The sequence below is a fragment of the Lonchura striata genome, chromosome Z, assembly GCF_050655825.1.
Source record: "Lonchura striata isolate lonStrDom1 chromosome Z, ASM5065582v1, whole genome shotgun sequence".
NCBI classification, from domain to species: domain Eukaryota; kingdom Metazoa; phylum Chordata; class Aves; order Passeriformes; family Estrildidae; genus Lonchura; species Lonchura striata.
The window spans coordinates 85,950,811-85,968,980 of NC_140740.1; the positions used below are offsets into that span (position 1 = coordinate 85,950,811).

General features: G+C 39.5%; 1 protein-coding gene across 13 annotated transcripts in view; it reads right to left on the reverse strand.

Annotated features, from left to right (window-relative positions):
- DYM (dymeclin) overlaps positions 1-18,170 on the reverse strand; it is a 209,718-nt gene that overhangs the window by 112,150 nt on the left and 79,398 nt on the right. For all 13 annotated transcript variants that reach the window (XM_085566103.1, XM_085566101.1, XM_085566102.1 and 10 more), the window contains 4 exons: positions 16,445-16,623; positions 10,260-10,385; positions 3,079-3,192; positions 1,698-1,792 (listed from right to left, as the gene is read on the reverse strand). In XM_085566103.1, the coding sequence (XP_085422229.1) occupies positions 1,698-1,792; positions 3,079-3,192; positions 10,260-10,385; positions 16,445-16,623 (514 nt within the window). The remainder of the gene's footprint in view (positions 1-1,697; positions 1,793-3,078; positions 3,193-10,259; positions 10,386-16,444; positions 16,624-18,170) is intronic.

The window sequence follows — 18,170 nt, forward strand, 5'->3', positions numbered from 1 at the left end:
CTGCCCAAGGCTGCCATTGAATCATGTCCCCAAATGCCTCATGGCTTTTAAACACCTCCAGGATGGGGACTACAACAGCTGGACTTGATGATCTTCCACTCTGACAGAATCTCCTGTCCCCGTATTCTGCCATTCACCCCTTTGCCATCTTTCTACATTCATCAGTGTCAAGCAGCAGAAAGAACAATTCTGTCTACCTCCAAAAAGAATATCACAGCCAAAAATCAAGCAGTAATGTTAAAGTTACGTTGTAACTATGCAGGTCGAGAGACATTAGGAATAAGGCTCCCAAATGTCAGAGGATCTTGATAAAATGCTGTATGAAATGAGTAAAAGAGAAGTTCTTTGGTCTTGAGACGAGCAAGTAACTGCTTCCTGCCCCTAATATACCCAGAGGAACACATCTCACTGTGGACTGCAGAAACAGCTAAAGAATAAAACAGAACAAAATCAGGACCCAGGATTCTACGAACAAGCTCCAAAATGGCAAACCAGTAAGAACCAGACTAAGTTTTTGAGTTGGAGAATTGTATCTCATACCACACCAGGATCTCTGATTTCAGAACATTTCAAAGGCTTGAAAAACTCAGACATCTCGTCTGTGATTTGAGAAATGAGCAAAGCAAATATTTGAGACAATGTCTGTGGCAAGTAAGGGGAAAATAGCTCCATTTCAAACTCTGAACCCTCTTTACTTCTGCCAAGAGTATGAAAAGAGGGCAAGTACAAGGCAGGTGAAAGGCACCAACACAATGTATTCATTGGTAACCTGTCCTACTTACGCCACCAACCATTTTCAAAGGAGAAGTGTCTTAGAGAGAATTAAATCCTTAAGAACAAGCTGTGTGTCATGTTAACCCAGTCCTTGACAAAGTGTTCAGGTACACAATTATTATTTTTGGCACGCAGTCTGTACCTGACAAGCCCTGTAACAATTTATTCCAGATCACATTAAAAAGGACCTTCCCAGTTTCCCTTGGAGCGTGGAGTAGGGCTGGCTGCCAAGATGAGAAGGATGCCTGGCGCAGGGTTACCTGCCTTTAAAATGTGTTCTGCAGCACAGAAACACAATAGGAAGGACGAACTTCAGTATCTGCTTCTTCAAAGTTATGGCCTTGTTTTAGAGTCAGACCAGATACTGACTACTGGCTACTATACAGGATAATAAACTTAATCTTTTGGAAAGCATAGATTTAGGCTTTATTGCCCATATTTGCAGGGTGTTGTCACAAAATGATAATTTAATTATGTCTGATTTTAAAAATAGACCTTTTGCCAGATATGCAGGAAGAAATAAGCAGAGAATTCATGCTGTATAGTACTTGAGAACCACCACTCAGTGCATTTTTTTAATAACTGAATACATGACTGAATTTGTAATTCACACAAACCCCTCAAAACCTTTTGTTTTGAAGGCAGCTATTGAGCTGTTCTGTCATGATGATCAAAAGGCAGAAGCTTCTCAGACAGAGAAACTAGTATTTTTACTATCCATTCAGAGCAGGTTCAAATATAGAGCAAGTAAGATTTATTCTGGGATTACTTAGTTACTCAATTATCATTTCTGCTGTTTAGTTCATTGATATCTACTGAGGCATATAAAATTAATGTTTCTGTACTAGTAAGGCATACAAAATTCAAACTTCTCTACTCAAGAGTTTCAGTAAAGATGATTTTCCAGCAGTCTTTATATTTACCTGATGATCCTCTGAGCAGCATACTGATGAAGCGAGCGGAACTGTGCTGACATATTTGCCAAGGCTGCCAGACAATTTGTATGAAGGTATTTGTCCTGTCAGAAAGGAAAGGAAAGAAAAAAAAACAACACATCAAACTATTCATTGGATAGGCACTGACACCTCTGGCAGGAGTAATTCAAAAGACTGAGTAATATATGTTGTTTTTAAAGCACAGGCAGAAATGCAAAGAGTGTATACCCGGTGATGTTCAAACGTGTTTTCTTAAAATATAAGGCTTATAAAAGAGTGATTCCATACAAATTTCAGAGTATACATATATGTATAGATATGTTTGTATTTGTCTTTCAGTGTTCATTTACAGTTGCACCACAGCTGTTAACATATACACAAAGACATTTTCCTCCTCTCTACCTTTCTCTCTCTCCCTTTTGTAGTCTAATCCTAAAATCTCCTCTTTCATAACTCATCTCCCTCTTGACTCTTTCATACCATTCCATATATCCCACAACTACAACCATACCTAACTTCAGAGCACTAGTCCCCATTTCAGCATCCCTGAAATCATTTGGCCAGATAAGCATTTAACTGGTGGCCTTTTCAAAGTCAAGGGTTCTCACAGAATGAAACTTATCCACTTATCCAATCCAAAGGGGATTAATTTCCCTATTCAAGTCTAAAATATTCATTTACATAACATAACAGATTCTAAATACTATGAATATATGCCAAATTTGTTACCATTCCTTCTAATTCTTTCTATGATAAAAGTAACATCTTTATTTGTTGCAGTTTAAAATATATTTAATATTTGGCTACTGTTCAAAGTAAAAAATTCTGTGCCTTTAATTGTTGAAAATATTCAGAAGTGTGTGACACTTTGTGTTTGCAAAAATGTGAAAAACCTATTTTGCATTGAAAAATGCACAGTATCAATCTAGGCTATAAGGCTCTGAAGTTAAAGCAGTTTTGCATTGCCAGAGCTCAAAGAGGTCTTCTGGACCAGTCCCTGTCACACTTCCTAAAAAACTGACAATAAATAGACCTGAAATTCCCACTTTTAAGTCACCTGAGAGGTAAATAGCCTATAAAGAATCACTTATTCTCATGAAACGAACAAACTCTTTCTTCTCATCTGAAGATGAACTTGATGCCTGAATGAAGGTCTTTAATGAACCATACTCAATGAACTGGAAGACAACACAGAAATTGTGTTCCAAGCTCACAAACACTTAGTTAACTCAGCTGATCTATTTTCTTCCTTCCTGCAAAACCAGACATCAACTGGTTGCACTAGAATTAATAAAATCCCACTCCCTGCTTGAAGTTGAATTCAAGCTGCTGAGGTTAGGAATTCACGAGTGCTCAACACAACTCTTACCCTTGTCCGTGTCATGTTGTACTGGATGGTTCTTATCACAACCAGTATCAGAAGACTCCCAAGTGAGATCTCTGTTAGGACACGCTCAGCATACCATGTAATGTTTTTCAGTATCTGCAAGAAGAAAAAAATAAAATAAAAAGGGTCTTCAGCACCTAGGTCTGAATAAGAACATAGGAAGCTGTCTGGAGTCTCACATTTCTTCAGACATTAAAATTAGTTTCCAGTCTCAAATGTTACTTAATTTTTGAACCCCAAAGCATAATTAAAATACAATTAACAAAAAGGGGAAAAAAAAAAAAGTCAGACCTCTGCAGCATTATTACCTAGTAGATCTCATCAACTTTAAGTCATATAGAAAAACAGCAAGCGTAGAAAAATGATTATATTTGGCACCTTGCTAAATTCTATGCTCTGTGCCACCACACTTATATACTCATCTTTATCCTTGACACTTTGTAAAGTCTCCATTTACATCCAAGACACCTTAATAATTCTGCCAAAGCCTTGCCATTTTCCTTCATTGCTGTCTGGGCAAGAGGGGGTACACAGGAGCCCTGACTGATGGGCAAGAGCACACACACTGAAGGTCAGGGGCAGATCAAGAGTGTGTTGGCCTCTCCCCTGAAAAGTACGAAGTCTCTTCCTCTGATACTAAGAGAAAGTCATCCACTAGATTAAGTGTTTTGTGTTTTTCACTGCTCTCCACTATCAGGGTGGATGAAGTTAATCACCATTTCCAGAAAGAAAATCAATCCCCTCTTTCCTTGTAGCCAGCCAACCTACATGGAGGAAACACGTGTACCCAACACCCTGCCTTGAAGGACTGGTAAAAATTACTCAACAGGAACTGTCCTAAAAACATGGAAAAGATCCTCTATAAATTCAGCGTTATTCTAAGTCAAAACATAAATATGTTTAACAAGGACTACTGCACACAAACTATCGCCTTGTGTAACTTCAGAGAGAGAAGAGAAACTCCAGGAGAGCTGCACAGGGACTGGGGACAAGGCAGGCAGGGACAGCACACAGGGAATGGCTCCCACTGCCAGAGGGCAGGCACAGATGGGAGATTGGGAATTAGGAATTGCTGGCTGGGAGGGTGGGCAGGCCCTGGCACAGGGTGCCCAGAGCAGCTGTGGCTGCCCCTGGATCCCTGGCAGTGTCCAAGACCAGGTTGGATGGGGATTGGAGCAACCTGGGACAGTGGAAGGTGTCCCTGCCCGTGGCAGTGGGTGGAACCCCAAGATGAACTTTAGGGTCTCTTCCAACCCAAACCATTCTCTGAGTCTGTACCTCTGGAAGCTCTTTCACAGTACAAGAAACATTTGAAATAGCATCATTATTATGATTAATGTTTATTGAATTATTCAAGCTTAAAGTTTGACATATAAAAATAATTTTTTATTATATATTAAGAGAATAAAAAAAATTCCAATCCCTGAAATAAATTAAATTTTTTTTTTTTTAAAAGCATCTCCATTATTACATGCTGTGTCTTTGTCAGCATCTTCCTATTTCCCATAAGGGAGCTAAAATGAAGTCCGTGACTGTAACCTATGAATGGGGAAAACACTATTTTATGGTAAGGGTGACAAAACATCCCCAGGTACAGGCTGAGGTGTAGTAAACAACTTTGTTAAAAGGATCAAAAATCAGAATACGGGGAAGACGGAAAGACTTGAGAGGTATTTAAGGGGAGAATGGTCAAGGCTGTGGAACGAATAGGAAACATGAAATCACTACAAGAACTGTTTCCACAAATAGCAGGCGATGAGTGGCTGTGGAAACCAATATAATTTCTGGTTATAACAAGTCACTAATACTATTTTAAGACAAAGTGATGATGGTATAAATGAAAACAAGTAATCCAAGGAGTTTCAGTAAACAAGGAGAACTAGTCAGGATGAACAACATAGATGATTAACAGGAAATGCCTGAAAGACAAAGAAAAATCTACACATATTCTCACAAAAAAAGGCAACTGAAAATTTCAAAAGCTGTTAGCTTTTGTAATTAATGAATCACACGTACGAACTTCACTGCAAGAAGATACTCTGCTAGTGGAGAACTTGATCATCCCAAGGCTGCTAAGCATAAACATATGGTAAGATATAGCAAGTTCATGGGTTACTTCACAAATGCAAAATGCTAACTTAAGTGTAGACATTCATCCTGGTTGCCTTAATTGTAATTTCTTAATAACAGCTTATTTATGACTATGTGAATATACCTATTTTCAAGAGAAGATTTTATATAAAGAAATAAATTAATCACTCTGACAAATATCTCAAGCTCAGCATTGGAATTTTCCAGAAGAAAAACATATTGTTATATATGTTATATAAGAATACAGTATATGATCATTAAATAATGGTTACTCTCAGTAATACATAAATATAGCAGGGATAAGTTGTGGTTGCACATGTAATTTTCTGACTTTTAAATGCTTATTGAAAATGCAACAGACTTTTTAAAAGACAAAATACAGCTATGAAAATGACTAGTATAAAATACTATTTATTTTGACATGACACACAATGTAAATTGAAAACAATAGTACATAAAGGGATGTATTTCCTGATGACTATTGAAGAAATAATTTCAATTTGCTCTGAAATGATACCCATGAGTTTGGGTTAGGTTTGGGGTTTTTTTGGTTTTTTGTTTTGTTTTGTTTTGATTTTCCTCTTAGACAAAATACACTTATACTGGCCAAATAACCATCAACTTAACTGATTAAATTTCTAGTAAATTAGTTTTTGAAGTCACTGATTTATGAGTGAAATAGCAAAGCAACCTCCTCCCACAAATAAAACAATCCTCATGTTTCCTCACACCCTCTTTGGTCCTATTTTGTGGGGCACATCCCTGCACTTCACCAGCCAAAGTGGAAGTTCATTATTCACTCTATGCTGGAACTGAAAGCAGATTCCATCATGTGCTCAACAGCTCAACCCACCTTCCATCCCAGGTTGCTCCAAGCCCGTTCCAAGCTGGCCTTGGACACTTCCAGAGATCCAGGGGCAGCCACAGCTGCTCTGGGCGCCCTGTGCCAGGGCCTCACCACCTTCACAGGGAAGAATTTCTTCCCAATATCCCATCTAATCCTGCCTTCTGTCAGGGTGAAGCTACTCTCCTTTGTCCTACCCTGCCCATCACAGTCTCTCATCCAAAATAAGCCTGACTTCACCTTCAACTTTTGTCACTCTGTTCCTATCCTGCCTCTTTATTCATCTCTCTTCTCAGCATCCCAAAATCCTACCTACTTCTTGTTTAACTCTTGTCCCTCTGCCCTACTGCGCCATTCCATGTTCCATGCACAGCCAGTCCCAACCTGTTTCAAATTTCTCCCAACTGCTGTCACATCAGGGACCCCATTCTTACACATTTTCTTCAACGTGGGGACTTGGGTCATTAGTGGCCTTGGCAGTGCTGTGGAAATGCTTGGACTCAACAGCCTTGCAGTGCTTTTCCAAGGTTCTGAGTTGTTTCAACCCCTGGCAAACAGCAGCAGAAATATCCCTGGGAGCACAGTCCTATCCCACGGTAGCTGGGAGCTGCACTTGCACAAGCTGCAGCTCGTCCCTGCCTATCTCAGCTGATAATGTGATCCCCGGGCATGGAGGATGCACACAGCCCAGATGGCTCTGGAAGCAACAAAATGAGAATATTCAGTTTCCACAGACGTCAGGCCACCTCCGGCTACGTCTCTGCTGTGCAGATGGAAACAGACTGCTCCCCGTGCCCAGAGACTGATAATTTGGTCACATTTAGTCATATTATCAGCAGCAGAGCCCTGGCACAAAGGCCACCTGCCAAATTTCAGATTCCTAATGCAAGACATGAAGTTACCAGGGCTCACTGAATAACATGCTGACAACTGAAAGCATGGACAAAGACATGTTAATGTTCCAGTCTCACTCCAGAAACCTTCAGTGAAACCTTCTCTGAAATTCTGAAAACACCAGAGTGTTTTCACCAACCTGGGAAAAAAGACAGTTACTGAGATAACTATTCCTTGAAATAGTACACTACTCTTAAAAAAATCTATAAATTCACTGTTATAAAGTTACATACCAGAACCTGTTACCTCTCCTCTACACAAGGGAAAGCAGCCTGAGCTGGTAGGCAGTGAAATGGCCATTTCAAAAACAACAACAGCAACCACCACCATCCATTCTGGGTTCCAGAGGCATGAAGCATGAGAATACTTTAAATTTCAAAATCATTTACCTGGAACCAGTGCCCCCACTGACTAATCTCATTGGTTTGCAGTTAACATTAAAAAGGTAAAAAAAAAAAAGCTTAGTCCCTGGGGTGGTCTTGCAAGAATAATTTTAAAGAAATTAAAATGTTTTGATTGATTATTCTTCTGATACCAGGCCCTTGGATAATTCCAATTTAGGGAGCACAAACTGCAAAGGTGCAAAGAGCAGGGGATCCGTTCTACATATACCAAGCAGTGAGATTCTCAGTTTCCCACAACTTTGCTCATGAGATATTTTCTAACACACTAAAAATAAACACAGTTAAATTGTGATTTACAGTGTATCACCATTTACTATAGCATAAAGTGCTACAGTAGCACAATAAGGTTACTGCTACATAAAATACCATATGATGTTATTTTGATGTCTGATGTAATTTTATTTAGAATTTCATAAATCAGAGACAAAAGATCACCAATACTTGTCCCTCTGGGGAATTCTAACATTTACTTGTTTACTCTGCTATTATAATTATTGTTATTATTAGTGAAAGAAAATGAGTTCTGTGTGGGTACAGTGACCCAAATGTATTAAAGCAATTGCAGTGACAGGACCTGTGAGCTTGATCATACTTTCCAGGCAGTTAAGACCACATTCATTTTAAATAAAAAAATGCTTCAGCATCCTACAGCGGTCAAAAAGAGTTTCTGTGGTTTCCTGAGCTCCTTACCAGTTAGTATAATCACCAGATTTATAAAACTTTGCACACTAAAATTAATCCTAAAAATCAATAAATAAATGTGGGTTAAATTCCACAAAGGAAAACAGCCTATAAATGAACTGTAGTCATGGCTCTTATAAAAACAGTACAGGATACACAGCAAAGAGAAAACCAGGTTGATCTAAAATGCAGCACATTTTTTCTTCATCTTTTACCCAGGTGATAGAAGGAATAAAAAAATTCCCTCTATCTTGGGGTGCCTGTAGCTGCTAAAATTTGGTTTTTACTTGCATGCATGAGGTTTAATGAAACTGATGCTAGATGCTTACATTTTACAGAAAGGCCTACACAGATTTTCTGACTCCCATCATTTTGCAGACCTACAATACCCTCTTAGGTTTTAGGAGATGTGGAGTCAATACTTAAGCAAGTATGAGACTAATTTCATACTTAATATTAGAGTTTTTGAACAGTAACTTGTTCATTCATACCTGAAAACATCTATTTAATTAATTCAAAGATATGAGTGAGGGGAATGCATTTATATGTATGACTTTGAAGCATTTTTTCCCTTACTTATTTCCCTCCTCAGGAATGTGTAGGAGAAGCTCACACAGACAGGCCTGCAGCACCTCACAGCCACCTCTCATTATCTACCTAAGAACCAAATCCAGCAAAACTCTGGACACACAGCACTATTAACAAATGGAACCAGGCACTACAGAGCAGGGAAACACAACCACAGAGGAAAAGAAGCAGTTACTGAACATCTGAAGTAAAATCAAAAGAACTGTGAAGAAAATGGCAGGAGCAAAGGCACAACTGAAAAAAATATCAGTGCAGGGTAAAAGGAACAAGGTGGGGTTTGTGTTTTTATTAAGATACAAGTAGTAAACCAATATCCACATTGCAAGTGAACACTACAACTCTATTGGCAGGGTCAGCTGAAAGGCAGGATAAACCGGATAAGAAAACTTGATTTATGTTTTCATTCCACAGCTGGATCCTCATTAAGGAATTTTAGGAAAATCTTCCACTTTTACTCATCCAGTAAGGAATTTATTGGAAGACTTATTGAATTTATTTATTGTGTAAAGCCTCTAAAATGAACGAAGAGTGATAGAGGAAGAGACTGAGGCAGGAATGACACCTTGCCTGTTGAATTCCGACTTTCAACAAGCCGAATTTATGAGAGAGGATAAATGACTCAGTGACATGGAACCTAAAAATACACATCACACATGTACACCTCTGGTTCACATGTACAAGTTCAAGGCACACAAAGTTGAGGCGGGAAAAAGCTTCAAGAAAATATTTCAGTCATCTGCATGGTTAGTATAGGTGCTCTTAAAAGCTGCTTCCAAACAGGTATTCCCAGGAAACTGCATTTAAATAATCTCTTCCTGCTTTCTACACACAGAGCTATACTAAATAATATGAATTTTCAGAGAAAAAATAATGTAAACCTGGAAATTCACTTGGGAGACAGTTCTGTTTAGGAACCTTGAAACTTGCTTTCGGCATTTTGCATTTCAATAATTTCACAATGATAATAATTTCCCCAAAAGAGAATTTGTGTCCCAGTCAAAAAATTAAAGTAAAACAGTGCAAATATCTCATGGAGTATCCTAGTTTTAGAAGCTGGGAAACTAGGACATAATTGTCCAAGGTACTCTTCTGTACAGATGGTCAAGGTCCATCAAAACTAGTAAAAATTTGGATCCTGTTATATAGACAACATAAAACAGAAATTAATCTAACAGAGAGACAGAAAAAGAAGTGCCAAGTAAGGAAGTAACATTTAGTATGGAAAATACAACTCCAGCTAAAAGCTGCATCACACTAGTTAAGCAAAGATTTTCAAGCGAAATAAAAAAAGGTTTCCTGTGTTTTTTTTCCTCTTTTCAAGGCCCTCCACTTCCATGGCAAACATTCAGCACCTTTGAGGCAGCCTGCCCAGTTATTACTAGGCTAATTTGTAACAGGGAACACCAAAAATGACAGAAAAAGAGATACTTGTAGCAGTTTTTCTACAGGAGGGAGTGTGTTCCTTCATTTCACTGGGGAAAAGTTTTGAAAGCAGTCTTCAAGTTCCTTCTTCTTACAAAAGAAAGATGTATATGCCATCAAATTTGGATGAGCTCATACAGCCTCTGCTGAGGGAACATATTTGCCGATCTATCTTCTCAGAAGTAAATATTTATATTATCTTTAGAGCCAAAGGATTATTTACCAACACGGCAACTCACCACTTCATGAATGGATCGGTTGAAGCCATCATCCTCTGTGAGGATCAGCAAAATGATCAGGGCCATGTAAACGTGGTGTGAATTCCTTTCTTCAACATGATACAGAATTTCAAGAATTGGCAGAACCTTTAGGAAAGGAAAAATGGGTGCATCAGTTTCATCTTCAAATATCTCAGCCTCTAAAAGTCCCACGTATTGCCCTGCCCTTGACAATTCATACCAATTCCTCCGTCTTGAAACAACCACCCCTGAGCAGTGACATACAGTGTCCAAACACCTTCCATCTCCTTCATTTTGCGTCACAAGAGAGTCTAAACAAATGTTTTCTTGTGGTCAGAAATGGAATTTCAATCTCTAATAAATGAGATTCCCAGCCATACCAGTTACCATAACCTCCAAACACTTCAGTCCTCCTCTCTACACTACAGGGAAAAGAGAATTGTTAAACAAGATTTTCACCAGTCCAAGCAGGAAGACAGTTGTTTCTACCCATCTGCGCTACCACAAGCCTTCTCTGAAAAGCCTTTCCTCCTCAAACCTAGCCAAGCACATCAAAGCTGAGGTGAACAGAGGCATTTTGAGACATGAAAGTTAAATCCTATTTTGGTGTGTGGAGATAACACCAGAAAAAAAAACCAGTTTGGGTTGGGTTAAGACTAGAAGAGGCCTGTTTTTCCAATTTTAGATAACATGCAGCCAAAGAGAACTGACTGATCATTATGATCAGAGTTCAGCCCAAGGTCTTGCAACATTTCCACCAGGATGAACAGCTTAAGCCAAAGCCTTGCAATAATAACGAAAATGAGATTTCATTGCAACAGCAAGCATACCTGAATGCTAGTCTAAAGTTAATCCAGATGCAAACACTGTCTCTTTACCAAATGAAAATTAGCTTTCTACTGGCTCAGAACAATGTGGCTTCCCTGGGCTGCAGAAATAGGCTGAAATCACAAAAAAAAAACCCTGGAAAAAGGAACTGGAGAAAGCCCTCAGTTCCAAGAAGCTTCTAGACACCTAAAAATTTGCTGTTTTTCAAAACAGGCCAAATGCAGCTGGATGAATCATGTGAAACCTATTCTGGTGAGCAGCCAGGACACCAAGTGCTTCACAAGCCTCTGAAGTTACCAAAATGTTCTCTTACAGTCAACTGTCCTCAAAACAGTTGGGACATATGAAACCAGTTTTTATTAAGAGTGAAATGAGATTGATCTGAATGCTGCAGGCCACCAAAACATTTTGACACATGCTTTGGTCAGGGTCAAGACAAGATGACAACAGAAGCAGAGGAAAAATATACTTACAGTAATATTTTTATTAATATTAAACAAATATTAAAACAAAATATTTTTTAAAAATTACACATTGCAAACATCCTTTGCCATCTCAAAGGGTTCTTCAGAAACTTCTCTCTCCAGTGGAAACTAGAGTATCATCTTTGTGTTTTCTGAATATTAGTCTTGAGTAAATACCAGGTTTTCCCCAGAACTTCCAATTAGCATATAGATTTTAAAAAATGGTGCTTTTCGTTGGTTGGCGAGAAAGAGAGGCAAACATCACTGTGTTGGTCCATCATTCAAATAGTTTCCATCTCCAACACTTACATGTACTTTGTACTGTAAAAGCTCTGTCATTTCCAAGTCCAAGAGTTATTATAATAAGCTGGATAGAGCTGGAAGCAACATAAAAATAATGAAGAATTGTATTTACAACTTTGCAGGGAGAACAACAAAAGCCTTGCTAAAGGTAACCACTGGAACAACTTCTTAGTTTTCCAGACAGATCCCAGATGGAAGCACAGGATGACTTGGGTTGGAAGGTACCTTTAAAGATAATTGTGATTCAGTCTGGTTGTGTTAAACCATACAAACCACTCTAGCAAAACATACTCCTTCAGAACAGCCCAAAATATCTCCTCTGTCTACACACATTAATGCTAATTGTAACTGAAAAAGTCCATTCAGGGTCTCAAGTGCTCCAAGTCCTTCAAGTGTATGGCTACAAACTACATTTAAAAATACATGATCCTGAGACATTGCAGCCATTCCCCTACAAGCCAGCATGTGAAAGTGCTGTTACTAAAGCTTCATACTTGCTACTGAAGAGTAGTCAGGCACTCCAGATTATGACAATCGGTCCTCCTGCCCCAAAAAAACCTCTGCTGCTTCCAAAACCTCCATTCCTTTGGCCATGTTTCCCTTTCCACTCCTTTTGCAGGCTCTGTGCCACCTGCACACTGGACAAAACTCAGGGAGGCATATGGCAACTTAATTCTCTCTTATGTGCCGTTTCTGGATAGAACCAGAATCAATTAGTACACTTTCCATAATCCTTCCTCCTTACAACATGTATATTGATTGCTGTGGTGCACACACACCTTTAGGACAAGTATTACTGTTCTCTAAACAAAAACTAGTTAACAAAGCCACCATTCTATAAAAAAGTTACAATAAAGATTCAATTAAAACTCTAATCATATGAAAATATAAAATTCAAAATACTGTGGGGAGATGCCTGTGAGGAGTCTTGGGTGGAACCTGGAGGAGACAGTTTTCTTCAAAAGAGGAAGATTTTTAGGTAATTTCCTTGAAGAAGTCTGGGGCTGAAGCCTGGGTCTCAGGTCTCTAGAAGAATTCAAAGATAATTGATCCCTGAGAGATATCTGGAAGGAGTCTTGGGAGGATTCTAGAAGAGACAGAGTCCTCCAAAAGAGAAGAATCTTCTCCATTAATATTTTAATTATATTAAAATTTATCTAGACTTTCAACCAAAATATGTTTCTATACTTCTGTGCTGCATGCATACATTAAAACTTTTATACCTATCTTCTTACACAATGGTTTTACGCAATCCTTTATTGAGAAGACAGCCACCACTTCTTTTGCATTGCTGAACCTTTTCTCACAGCCATCATACTACCTCTACTGCACCACTACCAACACTCCTCCCTCAGGAGCAGCTTTCAGCTGGCAAGAAACAGCCACCATTAACAAGTTACTTTTAATCCCCAAAACAAGTGGCAGGTAAAAGCAGACACTGAAAATTGCAGGCGCTATATCCAGTCCAAGATTGGTTTCCCCAGTAAAGTTTAAAAATAGATTGTCTTTAGTACTCAACAAAATACAAGCAGCAACCTGCTTAAGACAAATTTATACTACAGGAAAAAACATTGCTGTAGCATCAGCTGATACAAATACATCATCATGTATGTTATTTCATTCCAATCACGTTGAGCAGCAACAAAATCTCAACTCAGCAGCCAAAGAAAACACATCAAATAGCTCATTTCTTACACGCAGGAATCTGACTGGTATATTTACTTGCAATACTGGTGCTAATTGCTCTTTCAAACAGAAGAAGGCTTGATAGTCTCCCATCAAAAAATGTGTTAACTGCCCTCTATTTAATCTGTCCCCTCACTTTCTAGAGGATCCCTGCAAGCACTTTGAAAAGGACAGGGAAATACTAGATGTAAACTTCTCTCTCTAGCATCAGATATTTAATCCAGTTATTTTAAAAAATGAAGTAATGAAGGACACACAAAGATCCTATTCATTTTGCCAAGCAGAATTACATTAAGAGCAAAAAAAGGTTCTTTATTAACAATAAAACACAAAGCCCAACAGAAGGTGAAGGTATTTAGCTATAACTGGTAGAGGAAGATACATACAAATGAGGACGTGAGCTGAGACAGTATCTGTTGTACCAGCTAAGAAAAACAAACTTTTAATTTACAAGTTACTCTTAAGTTGAAAAAGAGCAGAGACACATGTCAAAAAATCCTTATGAAATGTTACAGAGTACCTTCTGGTGATGCTTCCTGGGCACAGAAATGGAGACAAATTAAAATAGGGGAAAACACAACATATGGGATGAAATGAGTGCAGTGAAACAGGAACAACCTGCAAAACCCTCTGAAGTTTAGGATAAGCTCTGAGCTGCCTGTGGATGTGATCTCTCACACAGCACCTGTATACCTTACACCCCATTCATCCAACTGCCTCTGTACAAAGAGACCACTGATTTACACCACCCTTCTCCACCCTCCTTCAAAGCTAATTTTGATTCCAGATTAATGACCTTTCTGGTTTTCTCCTGTATCTCCAGATGGTGGGAATCAACCTCCAGGCTTTCATTCTTATCATCCCTCTCTGCAAGCAGAGATTCCTGCTTTTTCAAGGATTCCCCTTTACGAAGGCACATACACATTCTGATGCTCCCCAAACTCCTCTGACCAGGCAGAGTTAGCTTCCTAGGCCTCTCACAGTCTTATTGTTAACTTTAAAGCAAAAAAACCTTCCATGTTTCTCAACATGGATGCATTTTTCAATAGTCTGTAACTATTTTTAGTTACAGACTGTTGGAAGTACAGTCTGGAAGTACACCAGAATAGTACACAGTGTATCAGCACCACTCTTGCCATAGAGTGAAGGACAGCCAGCTCCAGTACTCAAGTCCCTTTATCTCATTATCAAGTCTAAGACTGAATTACCCTTTTTCACTGCAGGACTATAGTTAGGAGGTCATGATTTCTTTGTCCAGTAGCCCTCCCGGCCATCCCAATTCTTTTTGGGTCTGGCTCAGCTTGCCTTAACGAGCAATTAAAATGGCTCTTCTCAGTTGGCTGCTGCTTATCCTTATCTTCTGGTCCAATAAAAACGAGAGGGTTGGACAAAGATGTCAGTAGAGATCACAAAGAAGCAGCATGAAGAGCAAAATAAGAGCAGTTTCAAATGTTGGTATTGAAAAAAAAAAATCAAAATACCCACAAAAACATACTGTTGGCTTTTCAGTGATGCATTTCTGAATTTTTCCAGCTTTCCCCATGAAGTGTTTAAAGTTGCTGATAATTTCTGGGATTTTCTGACTGATTTTTTTAGGTGATAATTGACGAAAATATTCTACACTGCAGAGTATCTGAGTACTTGCATCTTGACTTGTTTTGACAGATGCACTGCACTGTTTTTCTGGAAGCTTTACAGTGTATCAGACAACATAATTATAAAACAATGCACACACCTAATATTTACTTCTCTAGAGCAAGTAAATATTGGGATAGTAGAAGGCATCCCTGCACATGCAAGGGGTTGGAACAAGATGGGCTTTAAGGTCTCTTCCAACCCAACCCATTCTAGGATTCTATGCTGTGAGTCTAAAGATGCAGCAAATTGTTATGGTTAGCAGCTGTTAACTTGTCATATCACACGCTAGCAGCCCCAAAAATTATATGTGGCCATTTGTTCACAGAATTCATGCAAAATTACTCAGCCCTTGCCTACAGTAAGATCTGCCGTGGACACAGGAGTTCAGTCTTGAATCAATTCAGTATCAACCACCTTACCCCAGTTTGCCAACAGTGCCGTCTATCAACTCCGATTTTAGCAATACATCTGCTAGAACTTGGACTGAAACCAAACTCACTCCATATCTGCCATCAAACAGGCAAGGGATCTAATGACCTGGCAAGATTTCAAATATTAAAATGGAATGGGTCCTCTATTCTGTTACCAATTCCCCTAGACAGCCATTATCTTATTAAAGGAATGCTTTTTAATAAGTAAGATTTGTTAAAGTGGTTTGTGACATTACTAAAGTGGGGAACATAAGCTAATTTATAACCTACAAAACCATACCAGGTGTCTGTTATATTGGCCATTAACCACAATCCTATTTAAGTGGCTAAAAAGGCACTACAGTTGTATTTCTATAAAATCTGTGAGCTGCTCCTTGAGGAGTTTCAGTCTTAGGTCAACCCTGTAAGACATCTGGCATGTTAGTCCAGTTACAGCTCATTTTGTTAACTATTACTCCTGAAAGCACAGAGACAGCTTGTGCAACTTTTTGGCCTGAATATCCAAAAGAGACAAATAAAATAATGAATGGAATGATATCTGCTACCAGTTTCTCTACAGAATGATCAGAAGTAGGCAGGTTTGACCTGGGTCATGATAGTGGCACAGAGAAAGAGGGAATCCAAGATGGTCTTGCACCTTTAGCACTACCACCCTTGAGTGCAGTGACATGTTCAGCAGCACACTCCTGAGGTGATGTAACAAAAATGAGTAAGTGAGCTAGAACTGGCAAATGAGTGATCCCACTGCAGACGAGAGGACACTGGCAGCTGGTGATACCCAAGCTTGCAGGGCAGTGCCTCGTGAGGAGAATAAAGGAGGCAGAGCAAGACTCACCAGATTTTCTATGTCTGTCCGTGCCAACACATAGGTCCGCACATTGCTGTTCTGATGCAGAAGCATATATAAGAGAAGAGTGGCTTGATCAGATCTCTGCTGCTCACATAAAGCTGTGTATAAACTGTTAAAGTTAATCTGGAAAGCGTGTGGATTTGATGATGAAAAAGCAGTGTTATCTGAAATAAAGAAATAAAATAAAGTTTTTAACAAATACATTTATCATCCATTTATTTGTTAATTTTATAAAATCTCTGGAGGAAATATTTAATACACCACAGAAAGTAGGAAACAAAAGTCACCCATGACTCTTATTACCAGTAGTCATAAACACAATAGAGTCTCATAAAGCTTCAGTTGTGCCAAAAAGCTGAGGTTGTACTCCCATATGAGTTTCAGCAAGGCCCCAGTACCTGCACAGAACATTCATCTTTTTTCAAAAAACAATTTTGTCCCTCCATATGGCTTCCTCTGCTAAGAAGGAACGTGATCCCAGGATCTGCTGGGGAAGGGGGGCAGCCACAAGGTCTTCTCTGGAAACAATGTACCAATGATAAATTTCCAAACCCTGCACATCAAATATACAGGTTTAGTTCTCTGGCATTAAGGCAGAGTATCTCCTATCCATCCCTTTCTTGGTATAAAGGGTGGATGTGCACAGGTCAAGATTACTGTGATATCTCAGTGAAACGTATATGTCAGGACTTTAGAGGTGTGTGGTGGGGAGCTTGGTCAAATAAGTGACGTAAAACATCACATCACGTTGTCTGAAACCCTCAAAGTAACAGCAGTTTGCTCATAATCACAATACACTCTGTGCCAGGGCTGGAAGTGAAAATAAAACAGATTTCTGCTCACAGAACTTTTACCAGCCTCAATAAAAACATCCATCTGCACAGATCTCTAAGGTCTAGAAATTCCCTGTGGAAAACGAAAAAGCTAATACTTACAGGGGGCTTTTGAAGAAGATGGAGAGTGAGAGAATTTTTACATGGGCAAATAGCCATAAGACAAGGGGGAAGGGTTTTAAACTGAAAGAGAAGACATTTAGATGAGAGATCAGGGAGAAATTCTTCCCTGTGAGTGTGATGAGGCCCTGGCACAGGTTTCCCAGAGAAGCTGTGGCTGTCCTTGGATACCTGGCAGACTCTAAGGCCAGACTGGATGAGGCTTGTAGCAACCTGGAATAGTGGAAGGTGTCCCTGCCCAAGGCAAGAGAGTTGAAACTGGGTGATTTTGAAGGTCCCTTCCAACCTAAACCACACAGTGGTTCTATGATTTTAAGACAATATTCTTACTGAAGCTTGCTAAGTAGCTTTCAGCACAGAAGAGCATGGCAGTCATCATGTATTTTGAACAACATTTCCACCCACTTTGGATGGAAAAAGTGCTTGGAATTGCTGCAGGAGCCCTGCAGGAGCCCTGGCTGCCATTGGTTTTGTGGGGCCCAGCAGACAGCGTGCTGGGGAGTCACCAATCCTCTTGGCCAGGGCAAGGGGGGACAGCTCCAGCCATTGAGTTGGAGGCAGCAGGAGGCCCTGGAGCAAACAGAACTCCTGCCTGCAGGAGCTGGGAACCACAGAGATGCAGCCTCGCAGCAATGCAGCCCTGCAGCCCTGCCTGTCCCAAAACCACACACCCGCAGGGGCAGGAGAGACTCCAACCTCAACTACTGACCGTGACCATGGACCAGTTGGTTTAAAACCTTCCTGCTTTGGGCAGGAAT